At 34.1% G+C, this 22,080-nt stretch overlaps 1 protein-coding gene across 2 annotated transcripts in view; it reads right to left on the reverse strand.

Moving 5' to 3' along the window:
* Window positions 1-553: 553 nt before the first annotated feature.
* PURG (purine rich element binding protein G) overlaps window positions 554-22,080 on the reverse strand; it is a 34,027-nt gene continuing 12,500 nt past the window's right edge. For both annotated transcript variants that reach the window (XM_069485236.1, XM_069485237.1), the window contains one exon: window positions 554-1,449. In XM_069485236.1, coding sequence (XP_069341337.1) covers window positions 1,345-1,449 — 105 coding nt within the window. In that variant the 3' untranslated portion in view covers window positions 554-1,344. The remainder of the gene's footprint in view (window positions 1,450-22,080) is intronic.

Below are 22,080 nucleotides of genomic sequence, written 5' to 3' on the forward strand. Positions count from 1 at the left end.
CTACTGTGATTCTTAATTTAGATGCTAAAGCTAAAAATCCAATAATACCATTGCCATCAATTTATCTATTATGCCATTTTGGCATATGATGTCAGTTTGTCCTGGAAAATTCCCATTTTGCGGGCGTTCTTATTTTCATACATGAGGAGTGGAACTTTTATTATACTTTAAATATCAGCATATAGGACTGGTCTTTTCAACGTCATTTGAATTGTGATAAAGGTTTTGAAGTTATAGTTGCTTTCTTGCAAATGTTATCTCCTGGCTCAACCAGATGATAAAACTTTATTAATAATAAAGTAATAAACATACCAAGGCAGTCTATTGGCACATTTTTGGGCTTTTCAACTTACTTATTTCCAGGTTTGATAGGTCTAGTTTTTATACATCCTACCTAAACATGAATTTAGATGCCAGGCCAACTGGATTTAAATCCCCAAAGGTACCCCAAATTTTGGGGCACAAATGAAATGAGGAAATAAACACAAGATCAACTTTTGGAGCCCAACAGAGCTGAGATGCTTCCTGTAAAATAATGAAGAATCCAAAGTAATCACACATATAAACAAGTTTATTAGATTGTCAGTGATACTTTGAGACAAATTCAAGTTATTTTATTTTACTTCGTATAAACAGAGGAAGGGAGGAAAGTTTTAAACTTCAAGCTTTGTTCAGCATGTGTGCAGTTAGCATCCACAAAAGCACCATTGGATATGGAAGAATTAGCACCACAGAATTTTAGGACCTAACTGTTAACATGCATCACTGAAAAACCTGGAACATAAAAACTGAAGTAGTACACGGTATGGTCTATTATAAACAATACAAGGCAATTTATGATTTGTTTTCATACAGTACAATACAATCACAATAAATGAGAATCTTTGAAGTACAATACAGGACAAAAAACCACCTTGTACCCTGTTAACACTAAAGCAGTTACAGATTTTTAAAAAAATGTGTCTTGTAAGAGGAGGTGGGTTGAAATTATCCCTCCCCACCTCAATGTTTTTAAATTCAAGAGTTATAGAGTTACATGATCTCTTAAGAAAGTATTTTCAAATCTATACGTCTCTCTACCTCAATGCTGACAAATGGTGGTTTGAAAAGTGAACGGCTTGACGAATTAAAAAAACAAAACACAAAATCCTGATAGAGTCGAGAAGTACTCCAAAGTGGTGGAAGGTATTGCACATAGGATCGGTTTGCAAATGATGCCAGTGGCGATGATACTCGTCTTCCCTTCTGTGGAGGAATGCCAAGCACAGAAGCATCCCATTCACGATGAACTTGGGTTCACGTCTCTCACCGAATGTCTTTATTCTGAGGTGTAACATAAGACACTTATTCCTCAACTGTTTTTGTAGTGTCATAGGGTTGTTCCTTATGCTTGCTTTGACAACAGTGAAAAGGGTTGGTATTCTCTCTGGATTTAGGGTAATTTGTGAGCTAAAGAAAAAATATTAATTTAAATTTAGCAAATGTGAAGTTTTAAAGGGCGTTCCACTAATTTCATAGTACAAACCCATCATGAATATCATTGAAAACCTTTCTGTGAGAAAGCATGTAACAAACCCTCAAGTTTTCATTGTGTCTAGGCCAATTTTGGCATATTAGAAGCTACTGTATAAGAAATGTGTAGTAAGGATAGATAGATACAGGTATATTCAGATCTCAATGCGTTGACGCCAAGGAAAATATAATTTTACTCACCAAGAGAAGAATATACCTTGAAGCATCTATGCAGACACATGAATTTATCATGTGTCTGCCCAACTTCTAATTCTGGAATAGTGATAACAGGGTCATTTAGGAAAAAGTACTCAATTACAGTACGGCAGCAATTTTATGTCGTATATATTTAACAGTGAAACATTTTTGAAAATAGAATCAGTACTATATGGTAAGTTTACAGTTCACCATTTCTATACTTGTAATACATGCGTTTATTTGTTTTCCAAGTTTTTAAAAATCCCACTAGGACCAACATCTTTCAGAACAACAATCTAACATTAAACAAAACTTTCTAAGGAAAATATTTAGCATCACAGAGATTTGAGAAACGTCTGTTACTCGGCATCACAAAATACTCAATAGGTCTACATTTAAGATTGTTCATGCCATGACAATAACACACCTTTGGGTTAATATATCCTATTTTAAAAAGAAAACAAAGAAACAAACCAAACAATCCACATGAACTTTGTCTCTGGTCTCTCCTTGATAAGGATAGACCGCTGATGAACTTGACTCCTTTCTATACCACGTGATGATGACTCTGTCCATGAAACTGCATTTACAGTTAGTAAAACATTTAAAACTAAAGATAGGACAATGGCCACCACAGAGAAAGACTTAAAGATAAGTAAAATTATAGAAAAATATTTTCTTTAAAAAGTATACTGTCCCAAATCAAAAAAGAAAGCAAAGTTTGAAATCTTCCGTGGAAAAACATTCTTGGGTAAAAGCTTACCCTTACAAATATCAGAAAGATGTTAAGGTTTAATTTGAGGGGGTTGAACGCTTTTGAAAAAATTATCCTATGCTTTCTCTACTGAATTCAATTCATTGTATAAATCAACTGCTAATTTTCTGAAGAGGAAACAGTTATATACAGCAGCATATCCATGTTGATGATTTAAATCTGATAATTCACCAGGCATGGCTGACTTGAACAAAAAAGAAACAAAGTGATTTTGTAATGTTTTAGGGTGATGTTAAAAAAAAACTCAACTAAACCAAAATTGAGTTATAATAGGCTGGCTTAATAATTTTGATTGCCTTTATATTGATTATTATTTCAAGATAAGGTAGTACCAATTAAAAATAAGGTTAAAAAAATAAAAACTACCCCAAAATTGTTCAATGAGAAAGCCTTCGAATTTAACAATATTTTAAAATCTCAAATGATTGTAGACTTAGACTAACAGTTTTGTCATTATCACATATATATAATTCTGTTACTCTTGAGTTTTATTATTGTTCATTGGTTATATTCTGTAACAATTTTTTGTTAGGTTAAAATAGTTTGAATTATTATATTATACTATAAGAGGATTTAGAAAAACATATAACTAGGATAAATTTATAAAAGGATAAAGAATAAGGGATTTTAGACAAATTCTATACAGACATAGCTAGTTCAAGGTTAATAAAGTGCCTTCTTTTTCAGGTAATTAATTTTTCATTAAAATATTTTAAGGCTTTATAAGAAACTCAACATTATCAGAAGCTTGATAGTATATGGGGTTATGTTCTTAATTAGTATTCTTTTGTAGCTCTTATTCCATTTAATCTTCAATCCATATGGTAATTTTTAATAATTAGCAGCCTAAAATTATAAATTTGAACAGTCAATTCTGAATTCATTTTTCGAGGAAGGGGAAAGATGTATAATTTCTAAATGCTGTGATTTGTACATAAGACTCACATGTTGCTTGTGAACAATATAGTTTATGTCATAATAAACTATATTGTTAAACGATACGGCAGCCAATGCCCCTCGAAAAATTCAACAGAATATTTAGTCCCATGGCAAATAGGGCCATCATTTCATTCATTCATTCATATATTCTGTTGTCTTTACATTTAAAATGATTGTGCAGCCTTAAATGAAAAAGGCCAGAGAAAATCTAAGGTAAATTCTTCAGATACAGGCACAATGAATATCTTTTATTGCAACAGTTTATGCATAATCTGTATTGATACCAACATCTAATGTTAAGCATTTATATTCATTTTCATTTTGTTTCTACTACCCATGGGTGTAAGATAGTAATGTGTATATGAAAATATATATACACACACACACACACACAGTATAGTGTATATATGTGTGTGTGTGTGTATATATATATATATATATCTCAAAAATGTGTATATAGTAGCCATAATGAGACAGAATTCTACTTCTTCCAAGTCTTGTCATTTCTCTTTGGGGGATATGGGTGTGTTCTAAGCACAGCTGTGTACTTGGTTGTCTTGGCAGCTCCAGATTTTAGATAAATTATGATTATATGAACATCAACTACTCAATTATTTATAACCAATGAAAACTAATTAAAATACTTGAATATTCTTTTTCAGGAATTTAGGTATTTTATCACAAAATTACTAAAATTAGGCACGAGAGTGGCCATGTATCTAAAATATTTTTCTGGTTACCAATGGATTCATTTAAGATGCTTCTTAAATTAAAGATTTCGAGGTTAGGATACAGGAAGAAAGCTAAAACTCATTGCAAAGAATGATTCAAGTTAAACATTCCACATAATTAGAAAAACAGGAATTATCAGTAGGAAAAAAGTGCTAGTCTTAAAATTGGGTTTGGTTTTGAATCTAAAGCATAGTAAGAATAATTCCTGGGAATTAGAAAAAAATAAAATGGCATAAACCTTTAAAATTGCACATTCCTTTACCAAAGTGCCACGAGTTACCAAATATTTTTCTAAAATGCACATAATGCTACTTTTCAAAATCTAACTATTAGATTAATACATATACAGTTTTACCTTTTTCATACTAGTATAGTACAGTTTCACAAACTTAGCACAAATATAACCAGGAAGATCAATTATACTTTATAAAAACAGTATAGTCTGTGGGTTTTTTTTTTTTAAATAACTGTTAAGAGCCTTTGTCATTATGAGGATCAAATCCAAGTGCTGTATAGCCAAAGCATTCCCATAAAACCTGAAAACACCATGAGAGTTTGTTTAGGTAAATTTTAGTAATACTCTGCCATGCAATGCACATAAATCATATGCTTTTTTTTTTTGAAAAAACATTGGTTTAGTTATCCTGTTTTATCTAAATTGACTACATATTATACTTACTGTTTTCAATCACTGAACTCACAATATATGTAACAACCAAGTTTTGAAAAGAGTCTTAAACACTGAGGTTTCTAGCCTTAACTGCTCACTCCTAGGAAGTACTGCAAAAATGATGCGTGGGTTATTAATTTTCATGCTTCTATCTCTTTAAGTAGAAACGCTAAATGGAAATGTACAAAGATAATACAATAAGGACAAAAGGACATTAGAGACCAAAGCACAAATATATGGAAAAAATAAAATAATATGCAACTGTGTGGAAGTTCTCCATATTATTGAATTTGGCAAATCAGGGGAAGACAATAAAGAATGAAGATCCTTTACTCATGTAATAATTATATCAATATATATTTTCATATAAATGGCATCCACATTGAGTTAAATTTTGAATATTTTTGTTGTTTCTGAATATGATGAAATTAGAGAGTTACCTCATTATAAACTAAGACCAAGAAAAAAAATTCTATTGTTCAGAGGAAAGAGAGAATGTAAGATTATGATTCTCCATGGCATGTCATCTGGGTTCTTTTATGCCACAGGCTAAACACTGTGGTGTAGTGCCCCATTTAATCAGGGTGAAAATGCTGGTAAAAACATAAAAGTACTAATGTTAAAATAAGGATTAGTTCATAGTCACAGAACATTAAATGACTACCAAAAAGGATCCCTTCCTTCTCCTACAGTTTGAGAATCTCAATCGTAGCTATTAAGAACGACTATATAAAAGCATCTGGAAGAAATGCCCAACTTTATAAATTCTTCATCTTTTGAGGATGTAGAATGGGAAATAAATTGGTATCTTAGTCTTCTGAGAGAATTAACAAGCTTTAAAAATGTAAGTAAAATCAGAAAGGATCAGGCATCATAAATCACTGATAATAACTCCCCAAACCCAACATACTGATAGGTTAATCACAGAAAGGATATTCACCTTGTTTAATTTAAAGAACCTTCTCATAGTTTCTGAGTATAAAATTATAATCCCTTGTTGGTAAATAATAGTCTTGTATAGTTTCAGCATTTAAGAGTTGTTAGAGAAATACTTCCAACAAGCATCGAAATGCAGAAGATTCTTAATAGAAGCTGCAGATGTGTAGAAACTCCACACTATATGTGATATTCCAACTATATTTAGCTCATGCAATACCCCAAATAATATAAGATTCATAATCTCTCTTGCTAATACAAGAGGTATTTTCTTGATTTTGTAAAAGCTAGGCAATTTTATTTACCTAAAATACTTTTCCCTGGTAGCAGTCCTGTGATACTGACATACATACTGATCATACCTATGAGAACTGTTTCTACCCTATAATTTAATCTTAATTTCTATTATTCAGCTCTTTTGTAGCCCTTTCATTTCCAAAATGCCTCACAACTAGTTATAATATTAATAGTTATTTCTCATTATATCCCCATGAAGAAGCAAAGTTAATATTAATAAATTGCCTGTACAATGGTGGATCTGCACAGAGTGTGCAAAGGTCTTAGGTAGCTTCTCTGCTCTGTGGGGCAGTTATCAAGCATTGCCCGATGCTGTGTGTGTCTATACTGTGTGCTCTTTAGGGCCAAAGACTGGATCTTGTCTGCTATATTATCCAGACCTAGCAGAATGTTCAGCTCATGCCATCTGCAAAATAAATAGCTGTTGATCCAATGAATGAGAAATGGGACTGAGAAAGCAGAACAAATAACCTCACCATAACACTCCCCCACTGCTAGCCCCCCCAAAAAGCTGTGCTGGTCTGCTTTTGCTTCTCCACGACAAAAGGGTAGGTAGTATAACTTGTCTTAAATAATAGGATAGGTAGTATTACTTGTGTTAAATAATAGGGTAGCAGGAGTTCGAGGCTGCAGTGAGCTATGATTGGGCCACTGCTCTCAAGCCTGGGTGACAGAGCAAGACCCTGTCTCAAAAAAAAAAAAAAAAAAAAAAAATCAATAATAATAGGGTAGTGTTATTTACTCTTGAGTCGCTATGGCAAACCCCGTATGGTATGTTTTCCAGTGGTACATTCCAATGGTATGTTATGCTCATCAACAACACAATTGACTCTTACTACAGCTACTCCTAAAACTTACAATGACTCAGCTTTACCTTTGCCAAGCGTTTAAATTAAAAGTTGTGCTTCTGCCTGTGGGAGACTATTCTTTTCTTAAGCTGATTCAGGCATAATGAATCAAGGCAATAATCTTGCAGCTGCAATCGTTAGCATGAACATGGAGACTATCAGAGGGAATGAAAAGACAGTTACACGTAGACACCAAAGGGGATCTGAGGACCCGCGGTTCTTCATTTGTTTTGGAAATTAGGGCAGGAAAGCTAAGACTTGAGAAAAGATAGTAATTTTATTGAACTAGGTGAATGCTGAGGAGTTTAGACTAGATGATGTTGAAAGTCTTTTCTACTCTAAAATTCTATATTGTACTAACAGGTTCTTCCTCTGATATGATGGCAATCTGTACAGTATTCAATACATATTTTCTTTTTAAGAAAAAAGGATAGCTACACCTGAAAAGTTTGATGTTTTGGAACTCTCGAACAACTGTGAGTATTAAATGTTTTCTTTAAACCACTATAACTTCTTGTTTTGCAACAATACCATGCTTGAATAAATCTACTCAGATTCCATCAGTATAATCTGGATATCATAATACTTTATATTGTCAGCAAAATTAGTAGCTAAGTTGGTTCCTACTCCCAACACTTTATTTGAACTTGTCCCCTAAAAAGCAGGTTTCACCAATTAAGTACAATTCACGACCTCACATCTAATTTCAAGGGTAAAATTGTAGCTATGATTTTAAATTACATCAGTGAAAAAACAGATGGCTTTGATATTAAGTTGGAATCTCTAATATAAATTGCTGTCGTATAAAGAAACCACTTTGTTACAACATTTTGACTGAACAGCAACAAAAACATTATTAATTTGACAACTAGGAAGCAAAAACCTGATTTTTGTTAGCCAGAACCATAACTAGATGGGAGGAGGAAAGATGACTAACTATCAGCTTTAACTTCTGCTCAACTAGGACTTTGCAAAATGTTCAAGCAGAGTGTATTCCCTGGAAAATGAGGTTTATAATTCTTTATTTCACAACCTAAGATCTCTTTACGTTTCTAACATTGACCTACTATTATATTATTACTTATATTCAAATGGGGATAAGGGACATATCCTCATTTTTCCATCTGGCAACAAACATTATTGGCAGTTAATTAAAATTAATTACTATAACTAAAATGATGATGAATGATAAGAATTCAGTGCATACTTTTGCGCAATTGCTTACAAGTAGCTATCAGTCTTTAGAGTTTAGAAAATATATCCTTGAGGCTTAGTATGACAGCGCTGCAAATCCTGCTCATGGGTTACATTATACTAATGAGATTCTCTTGGTAATTCAAATGTAGCTGCTCTTGTATGAGAAATAAGACTTAGGCCAAATTCTACACTAAAGTAGGTCATGTTAAAGGGAAGTTTCATTTCAATATTTTTGGAATTATCAGAATGAAGTATGAACATGGTAAAATAATTTAGGAACTAGAAGAAGAAAAGTAAGTATGAGAGGGGAGAAGGAAAGTATGTGTATTTCAGTGGTAGGTGAAAGAAATGAGAAAAGTGAATAAGAGGGATTTAGATAATGAGAATAATCTGAACCTTTATATTCTCTCAGTACTCTGGCTAAATTTCTTATTTCATAGGGGTACCCTTTTCCGTTGAACTGATATAAGCATTACAGTACTATATGGATGTTTTTTGTCTTGTTGGAAAATTGTATAAACATTGAAAATGATGTACTAACTTTCATAATGGTAAGAAAGTGGCTGTTGGTACCCGACAATGTTCTGGGGTCCTTTTGTGTTCCTGCAGCTCCTATTTCAGAGTGTTGAAGGTTGAGATGGCAAGGATGGGATTGGACTGGCCAAAGGTCAGCCCAACCCTCTTCTTTATTTAGTTAAGTCAAAATTCAGCCACCTTTTTGGTAAGAATAATATTCTTTTGAAAAAGATATAATAATAGCAGAGAGTAAAAATTCCCCCTTTAGATCTATTGGTACACAATTTACTATGGCTCCCTAGAATCAAAGTATAATACTTGCTTAAATTTATTGCCGCTCCCCAGAGTTTCAATGAACCTTTGATAACATGGCAAAATGTAGGGACACTTAATTAGGAGTTTCAGAACAACAAAAATGCCATGCGGATGTTGCTCTTATTGTATCTACTCTTCTTTCATTTATATAATCTTGCTAGAAATTGCAGATCAAAGTAAGTTTCTGATAAAGAACCGGGTTCATCAGGTCTATATTATATAATTTTAAGAATGCATAAAAGCTACCGAGGCATTGCCATATTGATAAACAATGAAAGCAGTCTTTCCAACAACGTATTTGATGACAGAGATACTGTAAGAAGTCTATCTTCGCCTGAGATTATTTTCCCATTTACTTTCTGAAGTCAAAGTAGAACCATAAAGTGATGGAAACAATAACAGTTCTATGGCTATTGCAACTGCTGAAGCACATTCAGTGTTTCTGTTTCTAGTAGAATAATTTAGAGTCTCCCAAAAGAGTAACTCTTGATGCATGTAACACTAACTAAGGTGGGAGAATTGTTTGAATGATAGAAGTACCGTCATGGGATATTAATATTAGAGAGCATTTTCTCCCCCTGTATTCTTACTACAGGTTTGTTGCCATAATTTTAATAGTAGTTACCCATCAATTAAGATACTCAGTGAAGATCTACTTATTTCTTACCTGTTTTTAAAAAGTATCATTAGCAATAAAAAGGAACTCTCTACTGATAAACTCAACAACATGGGTGATATCAAAACTATTAGGCTGAGTGAAAGAAGACACATAGAACAAAATACATGCTAATTTATATGAAATTCCAAAATAAACACAACTTATAGAAATCTGATCAGTGGTTGCTTTTGGGAGTCAGGATGAGGGGACTGTTGACTGCGATGGGGTACGTGGGAACTTTCTGAGCGAGAAATGTTTCTCAAAACTGAATGGTCGCTCTTATACCCCTGATTTCAGCATTATAAAAGCTATCCATGCAACAAAAACACTCGGACCCCCTTAATATTTTGAAATTAACAAAAGCCTGAATGGTATGTTAGGATCTGAGCATATCATTGTGTATAAATGATGTCTTTATAAAAAGGGGTTAAAAAGCATTAAAACTAAACACAATATTCTTGCTGTAGCATTGGAGGTTGGTTGGCATTTTTCTCTTTTTCCATTTCAAAACTTCTCTCTTAGAAACTGAGAACAACATATTCTAGAATGGGATCCATGGCTAAGACTCTACAGGGGACATGGATTTTATATCAGGGGCTATTGGTGGAGCAGCAGTAGACCCCTGGTATAGCAAGGAGATCGATTCACTTAACACGTTTAGGAGGGCCGGAAACAAAATTTTACCTTTTGCTTCTTGGTGCACAATCAAGTATATATATGGTCTATCACATTTCAAAACCAGTTTGGATGCCAGGGCTTGGGGCCTACTTTATAAAGATGACCTCACCATTTCAAGTCTAAGGGGCCACGTGTTTATCAGCTTTAAAGAGATTACATTCAGAGTCCAATATCCATGAATTCCCAGATTCCTATAGAAATAACCTTATTACACTATGTGACAATTCTAAAAATAAACAAGTGAGAAAATTCTATTGGTTCTGAGAAGAAAATAGTAATATTCTGAACAGAATTTATCCACAAGTGATGCCAAGTCATCTGCAAAATTAAAACTGGAATCAAAAGCCAGACAATTGTTTCCCCAATTTATTTCTTTTTTGTAATTCCTACTGAAGGCCACCAAAGGCTTGTGCTGTCCCAAATCCACGTCGTACAAAGACATCTAAAATATGTAATTTTACTACTCATTATCACCTCCACCTAAGATCAGAAGGAAAAAAAATAAAAATAGTATACAATTTCCCTAGACAATGCCTGGCCTCTGGGAGGAACTCAGTAATATTTGCAAAATAAAATAAATGAATGCTCTCATTTCTCTTAAATTTGCCATTTCTTACCTCACATAGTGGCTTCTTCCTCCACATTACAAATTCAGTATGATTAAAATGGAAAAAGCATAGGCACATAATTAGTTAAAAAAAGAAAGCTCTAAAACTGTATGCCATTATTATTGCTATGCTATTGTTAACATCAAGATAGCATAAATATAAATGGACACAATTGTAAAACCAACAATAAATTGATACAAGAAACTGTGGATTCTTAGTTATAAAATTTTCCTTTTAAAAAGTCTATTAATGACACTAAAGGACATTGTTGGTCTCTCTAGAGTGAACAACAAAAATTTTTGCAATCAGCCTGGGTGCGGTGGCTCATGCCTGTGATTCTAGCACTCTGGGAGGCTGAGATGGAGGATGGCTTGAGCTCAGGAGTCTGAGACCAGCCTGAGCAAGAGCGAGACCCCAAGATCCTGTCTCTACCAAAACTAGAAAAAATTAGCCAGTTGTGGTGGCCTGTGCCTGTTGTTCCAGCTACTCGGGAGGCTGAGGAAGGAAGATTTCTAGAACCCGGGAGTTAGATGATGCCACTGCCAAAAAACTTTTGCAATCAATAGACTAGATAGTTACATGATGTTTCATGTAAACGTCTGTGACAGTGAGAGATTTAAAGTTTCATTAGTACCAGAAGAAAACAGAGTTCCAAGGGCTAGTAGAAAAAATATAGTTCAAATATGAAAAAGGAAAATCTCAGTATCAAGATGATGGTCTGTTAAGAGCCTTTTTATGACAGTCACTGGGGCCAACATGATAATGCTTCTTTACTGTCCTGGAACCAAGGGTTAAAATGTGCATCAGCTTTCAAAAAGCTATTTTTTTCCAGAGTCAAGTGACTTACTAACATAACTTTGTAAGATGATGTTTTCAACTTTAAACAGGTGAGAAAACTCTAGCTGAGAGATAAAAAGAAACATTCTGAATGAAGCCCACATACTCCCACTGATTTTGAAGCAAAGTAACAGAGAAGCAGACACCGAGTAGTGGAAGGACAACTTAAAGAAGATCTAGTTCGAGTTTTGAAATGACGAGTCAAATGATTTTGAACATGTCACATATCATCTTTAATATTTTTCCTATCTGTTATAAATGAAGGTGTTATGTTACTCCCAAAGACTCCTTCAGGCAAAAAAAAAAAAAAAAAATCAAAGTCGATGGCAGATTTAAAAAGGAAAAAATCTTAGGTTGTCAAATCACTGCAGGTTCCTATACCAACAGCAGGAAATAGGTGAATGTAATCCTTTTGGTGCTGGGGCAGGTGGTCCCCAAACCATACAAACTGCCTAATTATCATCTTTCTAAAAGAGAAAACAAAGCAGTTCCAATCTTCTGCAGGAAGAAAAATAAGCTTTGATATTTCCCAGTCTGTGGATAGTTTGTTCATTTTCTTAATGGTGTCTTTGGATGAGTAGAAAATTTTGATTTTGATGGAGTGTATCATTTTTCCCTTTATAGTTAGTGCTTTTTGTTTCCTGTCCAAGAAATTTTTGCCCATGTAATTGTGCATTTTTAAATTTGACTGAAAACAGTTTCAAGAGATTATAACTAGACCAACTCCTTTGCTGCTGCCGTACCTGAAAGTTCCCACGGTCAGAGGCGGCTCCCTTCCAATTTTGCATAATTTTGTTGTACTTTCTGGGGAACCATTCATTTTATGGGTTGGGAAGAATTAATAGTGATGCTAATTAATATTTATTACATGTATATTTTGTGACAGACACTTTGCTAACAGCTGCATGATTCTGAAGGCATTTCATTTTCTTCAAGAGAATTCTGGTTGACTATGTTCTAGAGGGCAAGGAACCTGGACCTAGAAGGTTGCCCAGCACGTAGTGGGTGATAGATAAGTATAAACTTAATGCTGAATGAACCAATAATCACAACAACTCTACACAGTTATATAAATTGCCCCAAATGATACAATAAGTGATAGAATTTGGACTTGAACCCAGGACTGGTTGACACCAAGGTCTGTGCTGTTTACTGTCTATACTGGGCCACTGAGACTCCTTGGTGACTCTGTGGGGACCCAGTAACTAAAAAGACAGCTGAAATTACTGCTATTGCTTAAAGGGGTGGAGGAAATGGATTCAAACTATTGCTGTTTTATTCTTCTCCTAGCAAAAGGCAAATGTGGAGTTTCTGGTAAGCTCCTCTTGGTAATCTTAGGCATATTGATTTGATTTTTTGTATTTATAACTATATGATAATTTGTTCAGATTGAGCCAATATGAAATTTTATGGCTATAAATACAGCAACAGAATAATTCAATCTTCATGTAAGAATCTAGAATTCAGTCTGCTAATTCCTCAGTGATGCTGAAAACCACGGTTAACTGGAAATGCCAGGGAGCAAGGTCATATATTCAATGGCATTTTCTAGTTAACAGAGTGCTTCGAATCCTATTGAAACAGAAACATTTCTAATATGTCTTATTTTATTATCTGCCTTAAGAAGGACAACATAAGAAACATGATTATATTTTGTGTGTTAATGAGAATACTGCAGTGTTCTAGGGTCTTCGTTGCCAACAACCATAATCACCGTACAGTGATGTAGACAAGAGTGGGTTCTTGAGGTGGTTTGATAAAACCCTGGAACATTCCTTTCAAATAGGTTGTAGAAAAAGCCTGCTTCCAACTTGTTATGTGGTCATTTATTTCTTGTTCACAACAATGTAGGGAAAAGGTTCACTCGTTGATTTTCGATGAACTTCTTATGCAAATTAAGTAGCTTTACCTCTTAAATTCTCTAAATAATACCATTTTCTGAGGGCTACTCTGCAATGCAGGTGCCATGACAAGACCTGTGATAGCAGGTCAGGAAGGGGTCAAGTTCTAGAAGGTGAGCTAAGGTGGGAAGCTCAGGTACAGAGGGTCAGACTCAGAGTTCTAGGCAGAGGCTGATGTGGAGGGTCAGAATTTAGGCAAGTGCCTGCCTGGAAATGAGCACCAATGTAAGGAGTTACTGGGCCTTCCATCGGGGCCAAACTGAGGGTACACAGAGTACAGATCGGAGCCTACAGATGTGAAATAAAAACAAAAATATACCTACAATGAATTGCAAAAGCCTCTTTCTCTTAGCTATAAAAACATGTGTTGAATTTTACCAATTTTGATTCCAAGTTTACTATTTAAAATTTCTATAAGGTTCTTACAAAGCCTTCAGTGAGCATCAGGCTCATTAAAACCCTGGTATTTCATTAGGTAGCTAAGTGATTACAGCAAATCATATCCTCTGTCAGTGCCCCGGTTTTCTTCATCTGTTAAGTGGGGACGGTGACATTGAACTAAACTAATCTAAATTGGTAGTTTCATCAGGATGAAATGAGATGGAATATGTGAAAGAACTTTAAAAACTATTTCAAATGATATGTAAATTATTATAATTTAAAATTCTACATTCTTTTTACATTTATTTGAGTTAGAAAATATTTCATAATTAATGACCAGTTATGGGAAAACTTTCAGGATAAACAAATCTTTTGTACCCACAACTAACTAAATACCTTTTTTTTTTCTTTTGGTAGAAACTGCCTAGGCTGGTCTCAAACTCCTGGCCTCAAGTGATCCTCCTGCCTCGGCCTCCGAAAGTGCTGGGATTACAGGTGTGAGCCATTGCCCCTGGCCCTAAATTTATCTATTAATGGTCTTCATTACAGTGTCGTTACAGTGAAAATTATTACAACCAATGATTTACTAATACAGCCAGGGTAGAATCAGGCTTATTTCATTTGGCTAAGACATTGGTGAAACAGTCATCAAAACTGGTGACTGATGGATTTTTGTCAATCCAAACATATAAAGAGAAAAGGAATTTGTCAATATATTGAATTAAATATATACAATAAGTGTAAACTAAAATTAAAGTGAGGATGAAGACAAAAGCCGAGGGCAGCGAGGGAAAATATGTGATACGCATGTCACTGCTCTGTGCCTTCTTCATCTACGTCCCAAATCAAGCCCCCACCCACATACAGAAATCACAGCAGTCTTTTATGACGAGCTCGAATGGAGCCTCACAATCATCTCCAAGCTAGGGCTTGGGATGTCATTACCACGTGAACACAGTAGGCATGTGAGATGAAAGAGAATTGTTATTTTCATCCAAGGACATGAAGAGATATTTGGAATGAGGAAGGCAGAATTATTGTTTCAAATGGTATCATTGCATTTGTCTAAATCTGAATCCATGAAATATATTTTGAGCACTATGACTGAATGTAGACAATTAATCATATTCGAAGGATAAACTGTTAAAGGGAAAACAACATACAGCATTTTATAGTAGCTTCAAACACACTTCTCATATATACCAACACATTTCCTGGCACATGGCAGATATTCAAATGAATATCTGTTAAATGAAGAAAATGACAGCTTGATTAGTTTCCAAAAGCTGCTTTCAATCAAATAATTTTGGACATGGCACACTGAAAGCTAATGGCAGCGAAATATTTGTCTTCTGTAAATTATTGTATTCCTAGTTTCTAGCTCAGGACCTGGCACAAAGTATCCACTCAACGTCCATTGAATGAATACAACCGCATCATTTACCTATTAAGCAAGGGAAAGAATATTTCTTAAGTGAAATTTAGGACGTGTAGGAAATAAAAGATCCCATAATTATACCGCACCGTGATTTGTGCAACACAGTATTTCTTGTCAGGTTTCTAAATTATCCATTAACACTTGTCGCCATTTAGATTTGCCTGTTAAATACCATGATTCTGAAGCAACGAGATTTCAAAGACAAAACAGGAACAGAACAGCGATCGTTAAGTGAAGAGAGATGATTTAAGTCATCAGCTCGGTGCTAGGTGTTGAAGAGAATACAAAAGAGGAAGAAAACAGTCTCTGGTTTTAAACTTTAATTCAAATTAAGGAGATGGGATTCTTATATGGGAAACTAAAATATATTTAATCAAGGTTTAGGTTGTTTGTTTAAAAAAATCTTTTGGAACCAGAAGAATTGCCTATTTAAAGCTTTTTTTGTACAAGGCCAAAAGATAAATCTTACTGATTATATACAATATATCACGATCAACTAGTTTTTGTGTTAGTTCCAAGATAATTTATATATAAAATTAAGCAGTGGGAGGGGGGGTGGAAAGAGGACTGGGAAAATTAGATAAAGAGCAAGACTGCGACACTGTAAAGCAGTCATGATTAAATATGAAGGGTGCCAAGAAGGAAAGGATAGTCAATATATGTCATATGAAACAAGAAGAGCTGGAGAAAATGAGACAAGGCCATAGAAGGAAGTTGAAGATAACTTTAAAAGAAGTCTCACTGACTCCAGAGATACAGAAATTGAAAAGGTTCTTAGAGATCATCTACTCTGATCCAATCCCCACAATTTATGATTAAGCAAGCTGGGGTCCACAGAGGTTAAATGACGTGCCCCAGCCCAGCTAAACCTAGGGCTTCTGAAGGAGAACACACGGTCTCTATACTACACTGCTGCATTCCATGAAGTCAATGGCAGACTGTAAGGATTTTTTAAATTCCCTGAATGCTTAAAATAATAACCCAAATAATACATGACTTATTTTTTTGGCTTTATTAATTATAGCATAGACATGGCAAGTCATTTAGCATTCACACTCAGTTTATATTTACTTTGTAACACATTTACTAAAACTAGTCATTTAGAATTGAGATATTAAAAATCTAGTTTAAGAATCAAGTTCTGTGTTTACCTAAGATTAATTTTTTTCCATGTGAATATAAAACATTTCTATCAAATAAAATGTAGATTTTAGGTGATATGTCTCAAGTCAGATGCAAATCACCTTAAGGGAAGGTACTGTCTGAATTACAGGTTGGTATGTCATTTAATGTAGTATTTCAGTCTTTTAAAAAATGACTCAAACAGTAAATGGTGATTAACAAAACAAACTGCAATTAGTTACCTAATGACCCAAAAAGACTCCCTTAAATAGGAATACAGTTTAATAATATTTTAAGAATAATAATGCAAACTGACCTTAGTTATTAGAAATCACACAGGCATTCTTCATTCTAAGTAAATTTAATATTGTAATTGATAAACTAAGTAAATATTTATGAAATAAAGGCTTAGAACTAGGGGAATTTTCAGGCTGCCATTTAATATATTATATAAAGGTTCCTACTGGCAAAATATCAGTGCCTAGCTTATGTTAGAGACTGTGAACAGAGGAGAGGTTAAGTGCCGGCAGCATGTGCTCTGATGAGTGTGTGGCACTAAATACATTTCTGTGCTTTAGGGGTGATAATGGGGAACAATGAAGAAAGATCTTAAATAGTGAGGGCGGCAATGAAAAGGAAGAAGTAATTGGTCAGTATGTTACTGAACCAGCTGCATTTCAACTCTTTCACTACATCTTTTCAACTCGAGGAATTCTTCCCCCCTTACTAAGAAAACATTTCCAATTTTATAATGGAGATCAAAGAAATAATCAGATTCAATTTAAAAGTTTTTTTCTTTGTAGTAAATATTACCAATATGTTGCAGCAGATCATTAATGAAAAGTCTGAGTGCTATAAAATTATGGAATTATTAAAAATAGTTCAATACAAACAGCATTTGTCTGAAAAACTCATAAGGTAGCACCGATATTATGAATTGTTAAAATAAAAAAATGAATGAAGATTCAGTAATCATTATCTAAGAGTCATGATCAACTAGTTTTTGTGCTAGTTGCAAGATAATTTAGGCCAACAAAAGATAGATTGTTTATCCTGTGGCAAGATCATGAACATTATACTCTTAATTATAGCATTTTGGGTTATTTAGATGTATATTGCTTACAGGCTTTTAAACTTTTATTGATTTCTTAAAAAAAATTTTAATAACAGGATGAATTTTTTTAAAGAAAAACTTTTGAAGAGTAAGAGTTTTACAAATTTATTTCTTGGGTTGAGTTTTTTCTTACTGCCAAAGCTTTCGAAAATAACACTTGCAACAGTTCATTTGCAGAAAAATGCATTTTTATTTTCTACCTCTTTCCTCCCAAATTATGTTTCCAATAAAGCTGCTTAAAGCTAAATAGTTTTATATTGAACTAAGCAAAGATTTCACAATCATTCAGTAAACCTTAACACTGTCAAATTCCAGGAAACCTTCCAATCTGCTACATAGGTTATAATGTGTTATGGTAAAAACAATCCTAGAATGTACATAGGAAAAAGCAAAGGAAATAGTAGAATTTAAGCCTAATTGCTCTGGTAGCTCTAACCTCAAACCTTCAACAAATAAAATAACAAATGAGCAAGCACAAAGTGAGTCCCCTGGGTCTTTGGAGGAATAAAGGCTTACCTTTCCCTGTAAATCATCGGAAAAACTTCCAGCATAAAATAGGCTTCATTCAGAGCCACCCAAATATTATAAGGATTTCTTATCTTAATACAAGCACACTTGCTTTGTAATTGTAAATCTTTTTGCACGTGAGAATTATGACAACACAGGAAATAAGTTTTGTACTTGGAGAGCTAAATGGCAATAACTATAAACCCATCATTGATGGGAAAAGGATAAAGAAAATAATTCTGCCTATTTAAAACAAAAGGTTGAGAAGAAAGTATTAATATAATGGTAGTTGCCAGAGGCTTGGGGAGGGGAACATGGGGAGTTATTTAATGGGTACAGGATTTCAGTTTTGCATGATAAAAATATTCTGGAGGTAGGTTGCAGAACAAAGTGAATATACTTAATCTACTGAACTTAATATTACTGAACACTTAGAAATGGTTAAGATAGTAAATTTTATGCTATGCGTTTTTTTTTTACCACAATTAAAAAAAAATGAACACCACAAGATATGAGGCACCCAAAGATTAACTAAGGATATTTTTTTCAACTCCAATAAATTGTAGATTTATACAGTATCTTAAAAAAAAGGTTGAGAAGAGTCATTTGAAACTTGGAGGGTTAACTTGTGAGAGACTGAAAGAGATTCATTTGACTTAGGCTGCGAAGACTCAGAATGCTTTTGCTGTGAAATCTAGAGAGTAGGCAACCAGTGGTTAGATGTCAAGTTAGAACAGTTTGAACTTGAGCTTAGGAAATGGGGCCGAAACTGGCATTTCCAGTAATCATTGCCCAGAAAGTTAGTCAATATGATAGCATAAAATCTTAGATTAAGTACCTGGATTTGTGCATTTAGCCTCACTGTGTTTAAAGTGAGCCCTACATATTACTTGTTAATATTGTGACCAAAAAATCATCACCCCATGGTGTCAAGGTTGACAGTATTAAAACTTAAGCAATTCCAGCCGGAAAAGTGATATGGAAGAAAGCAAGCAAGTCAAAGCTCCACAGGCTGAGTCCATGACAAAAAATGGCTTCCAGGCCATTTATATCAAAACAAGCAAGACAATTAAAAATGCCAATTTCTGAACCCCACTCTGGACCAACCAAATCAGAATCTCTGGAGATGGGGACCAGAACCTACATTTTTAATACACTAAGCACACTAATGTGGGAGATTCACTGGACTCAATTTTTTTTTTTTGAGACAGAGACTCATTTTGTTGCCCAGGCTAGAGTGCCATGGGGTCAGCCTAGCTCACAGCAACCTCAAACTCCTGGGCTCAAGTGGTCCTCCCGCCTCAGCCTCCTGAGTAGCTGGGACTACAGGTACACAACACCATGCCCGGCTAATCTTTGCTATTTTTAGTAGAGGTCTCGCTCTTGCTCAGGTTGGTCTGGAACTCCTGACCTCAAGCCATCCTCCTTCCTTGGCCTCCCAGAGTGCTAGGATTACAGGCGTGAGTCACCACACCCGGCCGGGACTCAATTTTAAAGGGTGAAACTGGTGTCACTTTAATGGAGTCATTAGAACTCCGAAGCAAATATAAAGTTCCATGGTTTAAGGGTATTTCATTGATGATATCACCATGGCCATGATTCTTCTAGCTCCTCACAGGCACAGTGGAGATTCTCTGCTGTTTTTATAGGATTAAAACAATCTCTTTGAAGTATTAAAAGAGACATATTCCTAGGTGAGTCACATGGTAGTTTGTGTCGCAAGTGCCAGCTGTCCGGCTAAGCTTAAAATTTTTAGAGCTACAATGAGAACTTTTATAGCTCTACAGAAGGAATGACAAATTGCAAATAATTGGCATGAATGCTGTTCTCTCTCTTTCTCTCCGTAGATGAAGACTTAAAATTCTCAACACTTTAGGGCAGCCAATCAATTGTAGTAACAAACAAGATGAAATCAATTTGCTATTATTTCTTCACGGGCAAGGAAAAGGTGAACAGGATCGAGTTCTCTTTATAAACTATATTTATATGTATAACGTTTGTGTGGAGTCAAATTTGCTTAGCTAAATATTTAGAAATGTGTGATATAGTTTATAGATGTTGGTGTAATATATTTCAACCTACTTAGATCTCTCCATAAATAGGAGTATTTGTCCACTTTAAATTTGGAAATGTTACAATATCACAAGCAAGCACAGAAGATCAGAAGCACTGACAAGAAAAAAGTAGACACTACCAGGGAGAACTGCGTTTCTTATTAGTTCACAGTAGATCTTGAATTTAGGTATTATTGCTACAGCTACCCTTCTGCCCTTTACAAAGCCTTGAAACTCTCCAGGAGACAATCACATATTATTTGTAGCAATAATTAACTTACTTGGAATCTGGTTGTCTCAAACAAAATTTAAGATGAAATTAGCAAACTATGTTGTTTCTTTCTACTTTGGTAGTGCAAGAAAAAACGGAGAGTGATATTCTTCGACTTTGAAGCATATCACCTTTTAAAGGTGTTTCAACTTTTAAACAGAATTCAAAAACTTTGATAATATCCAATAACTTGGTTTTCCAATTTACCCTAATGCCTTATGTATTTAAAAATGAGTCTGTAGCAGGTACTTTCGAAATAGCAATGTAAGTACTAAATTTATTCATTCATATATAATTTCTTCTTAAAAAAGATTAAAAGTGAAAAATTTCTCTGAAAATTATAAAAGCTGGACTCAATTCTGCAGGATAAATTTCATGAAAACTATTTTATCTAGTCCATATAGTTAGTAAAGCTCATGAAAATTTGAAAACTACTTATCTTGTTTTGCAATAACAAAGCGTGGGAGGAAGGGTAAGTTTTTTCTTGTTTTCAGAACAATACCAGAAAATTTGAAAACACACTTCTTTCTCCACACTGGTAAATTAACAGAAAATCTGAATGCAAGTTCCTAGTATTATTTCCAGTAAATTCTAAGTTCCTCAGAGTTGAGAAGACTCTTTGAGTTAATAACAATTCAATTTTTGATTTATTAATTCCCTTTATGCATCCTACATTAAGTGCATATCTAGTCTCTGCCCTAAATAATTCCAGGAACAGGGAAGTAACATGATTCTTGAAGTCTGCCCTCACGTTGAGCTGAAATCTACTATAAACCTATACTGTCTGAAGCCTACGCAGATTATAATTCTAAAATTTAAAATTTTAAAATCTAAAATGTATATCATAGCTATAATACAAACAGGATAGAGATTTTTAAAAAAGTTACATTGCCTATAACGATCCATTTCAGTTCATGACTATCTCTGTTATGTCAGCAGTTAATCTTTTTCACCATTAGGAACTCATTCAGTGCTCTGGAGCACTAATCTTTGAAAGGTAGTAGCTGGAGAGTCAATGAACTTGAAGAATTGCCAAATGTCTATGTATGAATACATTTGATACTTCCAATGAGATGTAATCCACTAGCATGACAACTATTAAGAGTTGTTAAGTATAGTTATATATATTAAAATTATATAGATTTACATATAAAATATTTTATTAATTTTGATCAACACATTAATTATGGTATAGAATGTCCACAATGTTGGCAAAAATAGAATGAATTATTTTAAAATATGTTAGTTATGCTTTCAAATAATAGGCTCAATGAGTGTTCAGTTGACATATATCTAAATTGAAACTAATGAATTCACATGTTAATCTGAAGAAAGTACCACAAATACACTACGGTATATAGTTCCTCTATCCTATAAATACAGAGAGGACACAGGAAGATGGTGAAAATACTATATGGTTTTAAAAGAAGTTAGTATATTCATCACCATTTATGTATCTTGAGAGAGAATCAGCATTTTAAGCTTTAGCCTTTAAAATCTGTTGACTTAGCCTGTTCTAGTAATTATGAATCATTAGAGCCATGTAACGTGTGTCACAAAATGTAAAACTAAGGGA

Source organism: Eulemur rufifrons, chromosome 12 (assembly GCF_041146395.1).
Source record: "Eulemur rufifrons isolate Redbay chromosome 12, OSU_ERuf_1, whole genome shotgun sequence".
NCBI classification, from domain to species: domain Eukaryota; kingdom Metazoa; phylum Chordata; class Mammalia; order Primates; family Lemuridae; genus Eulemur; species Eulemur rufifrons.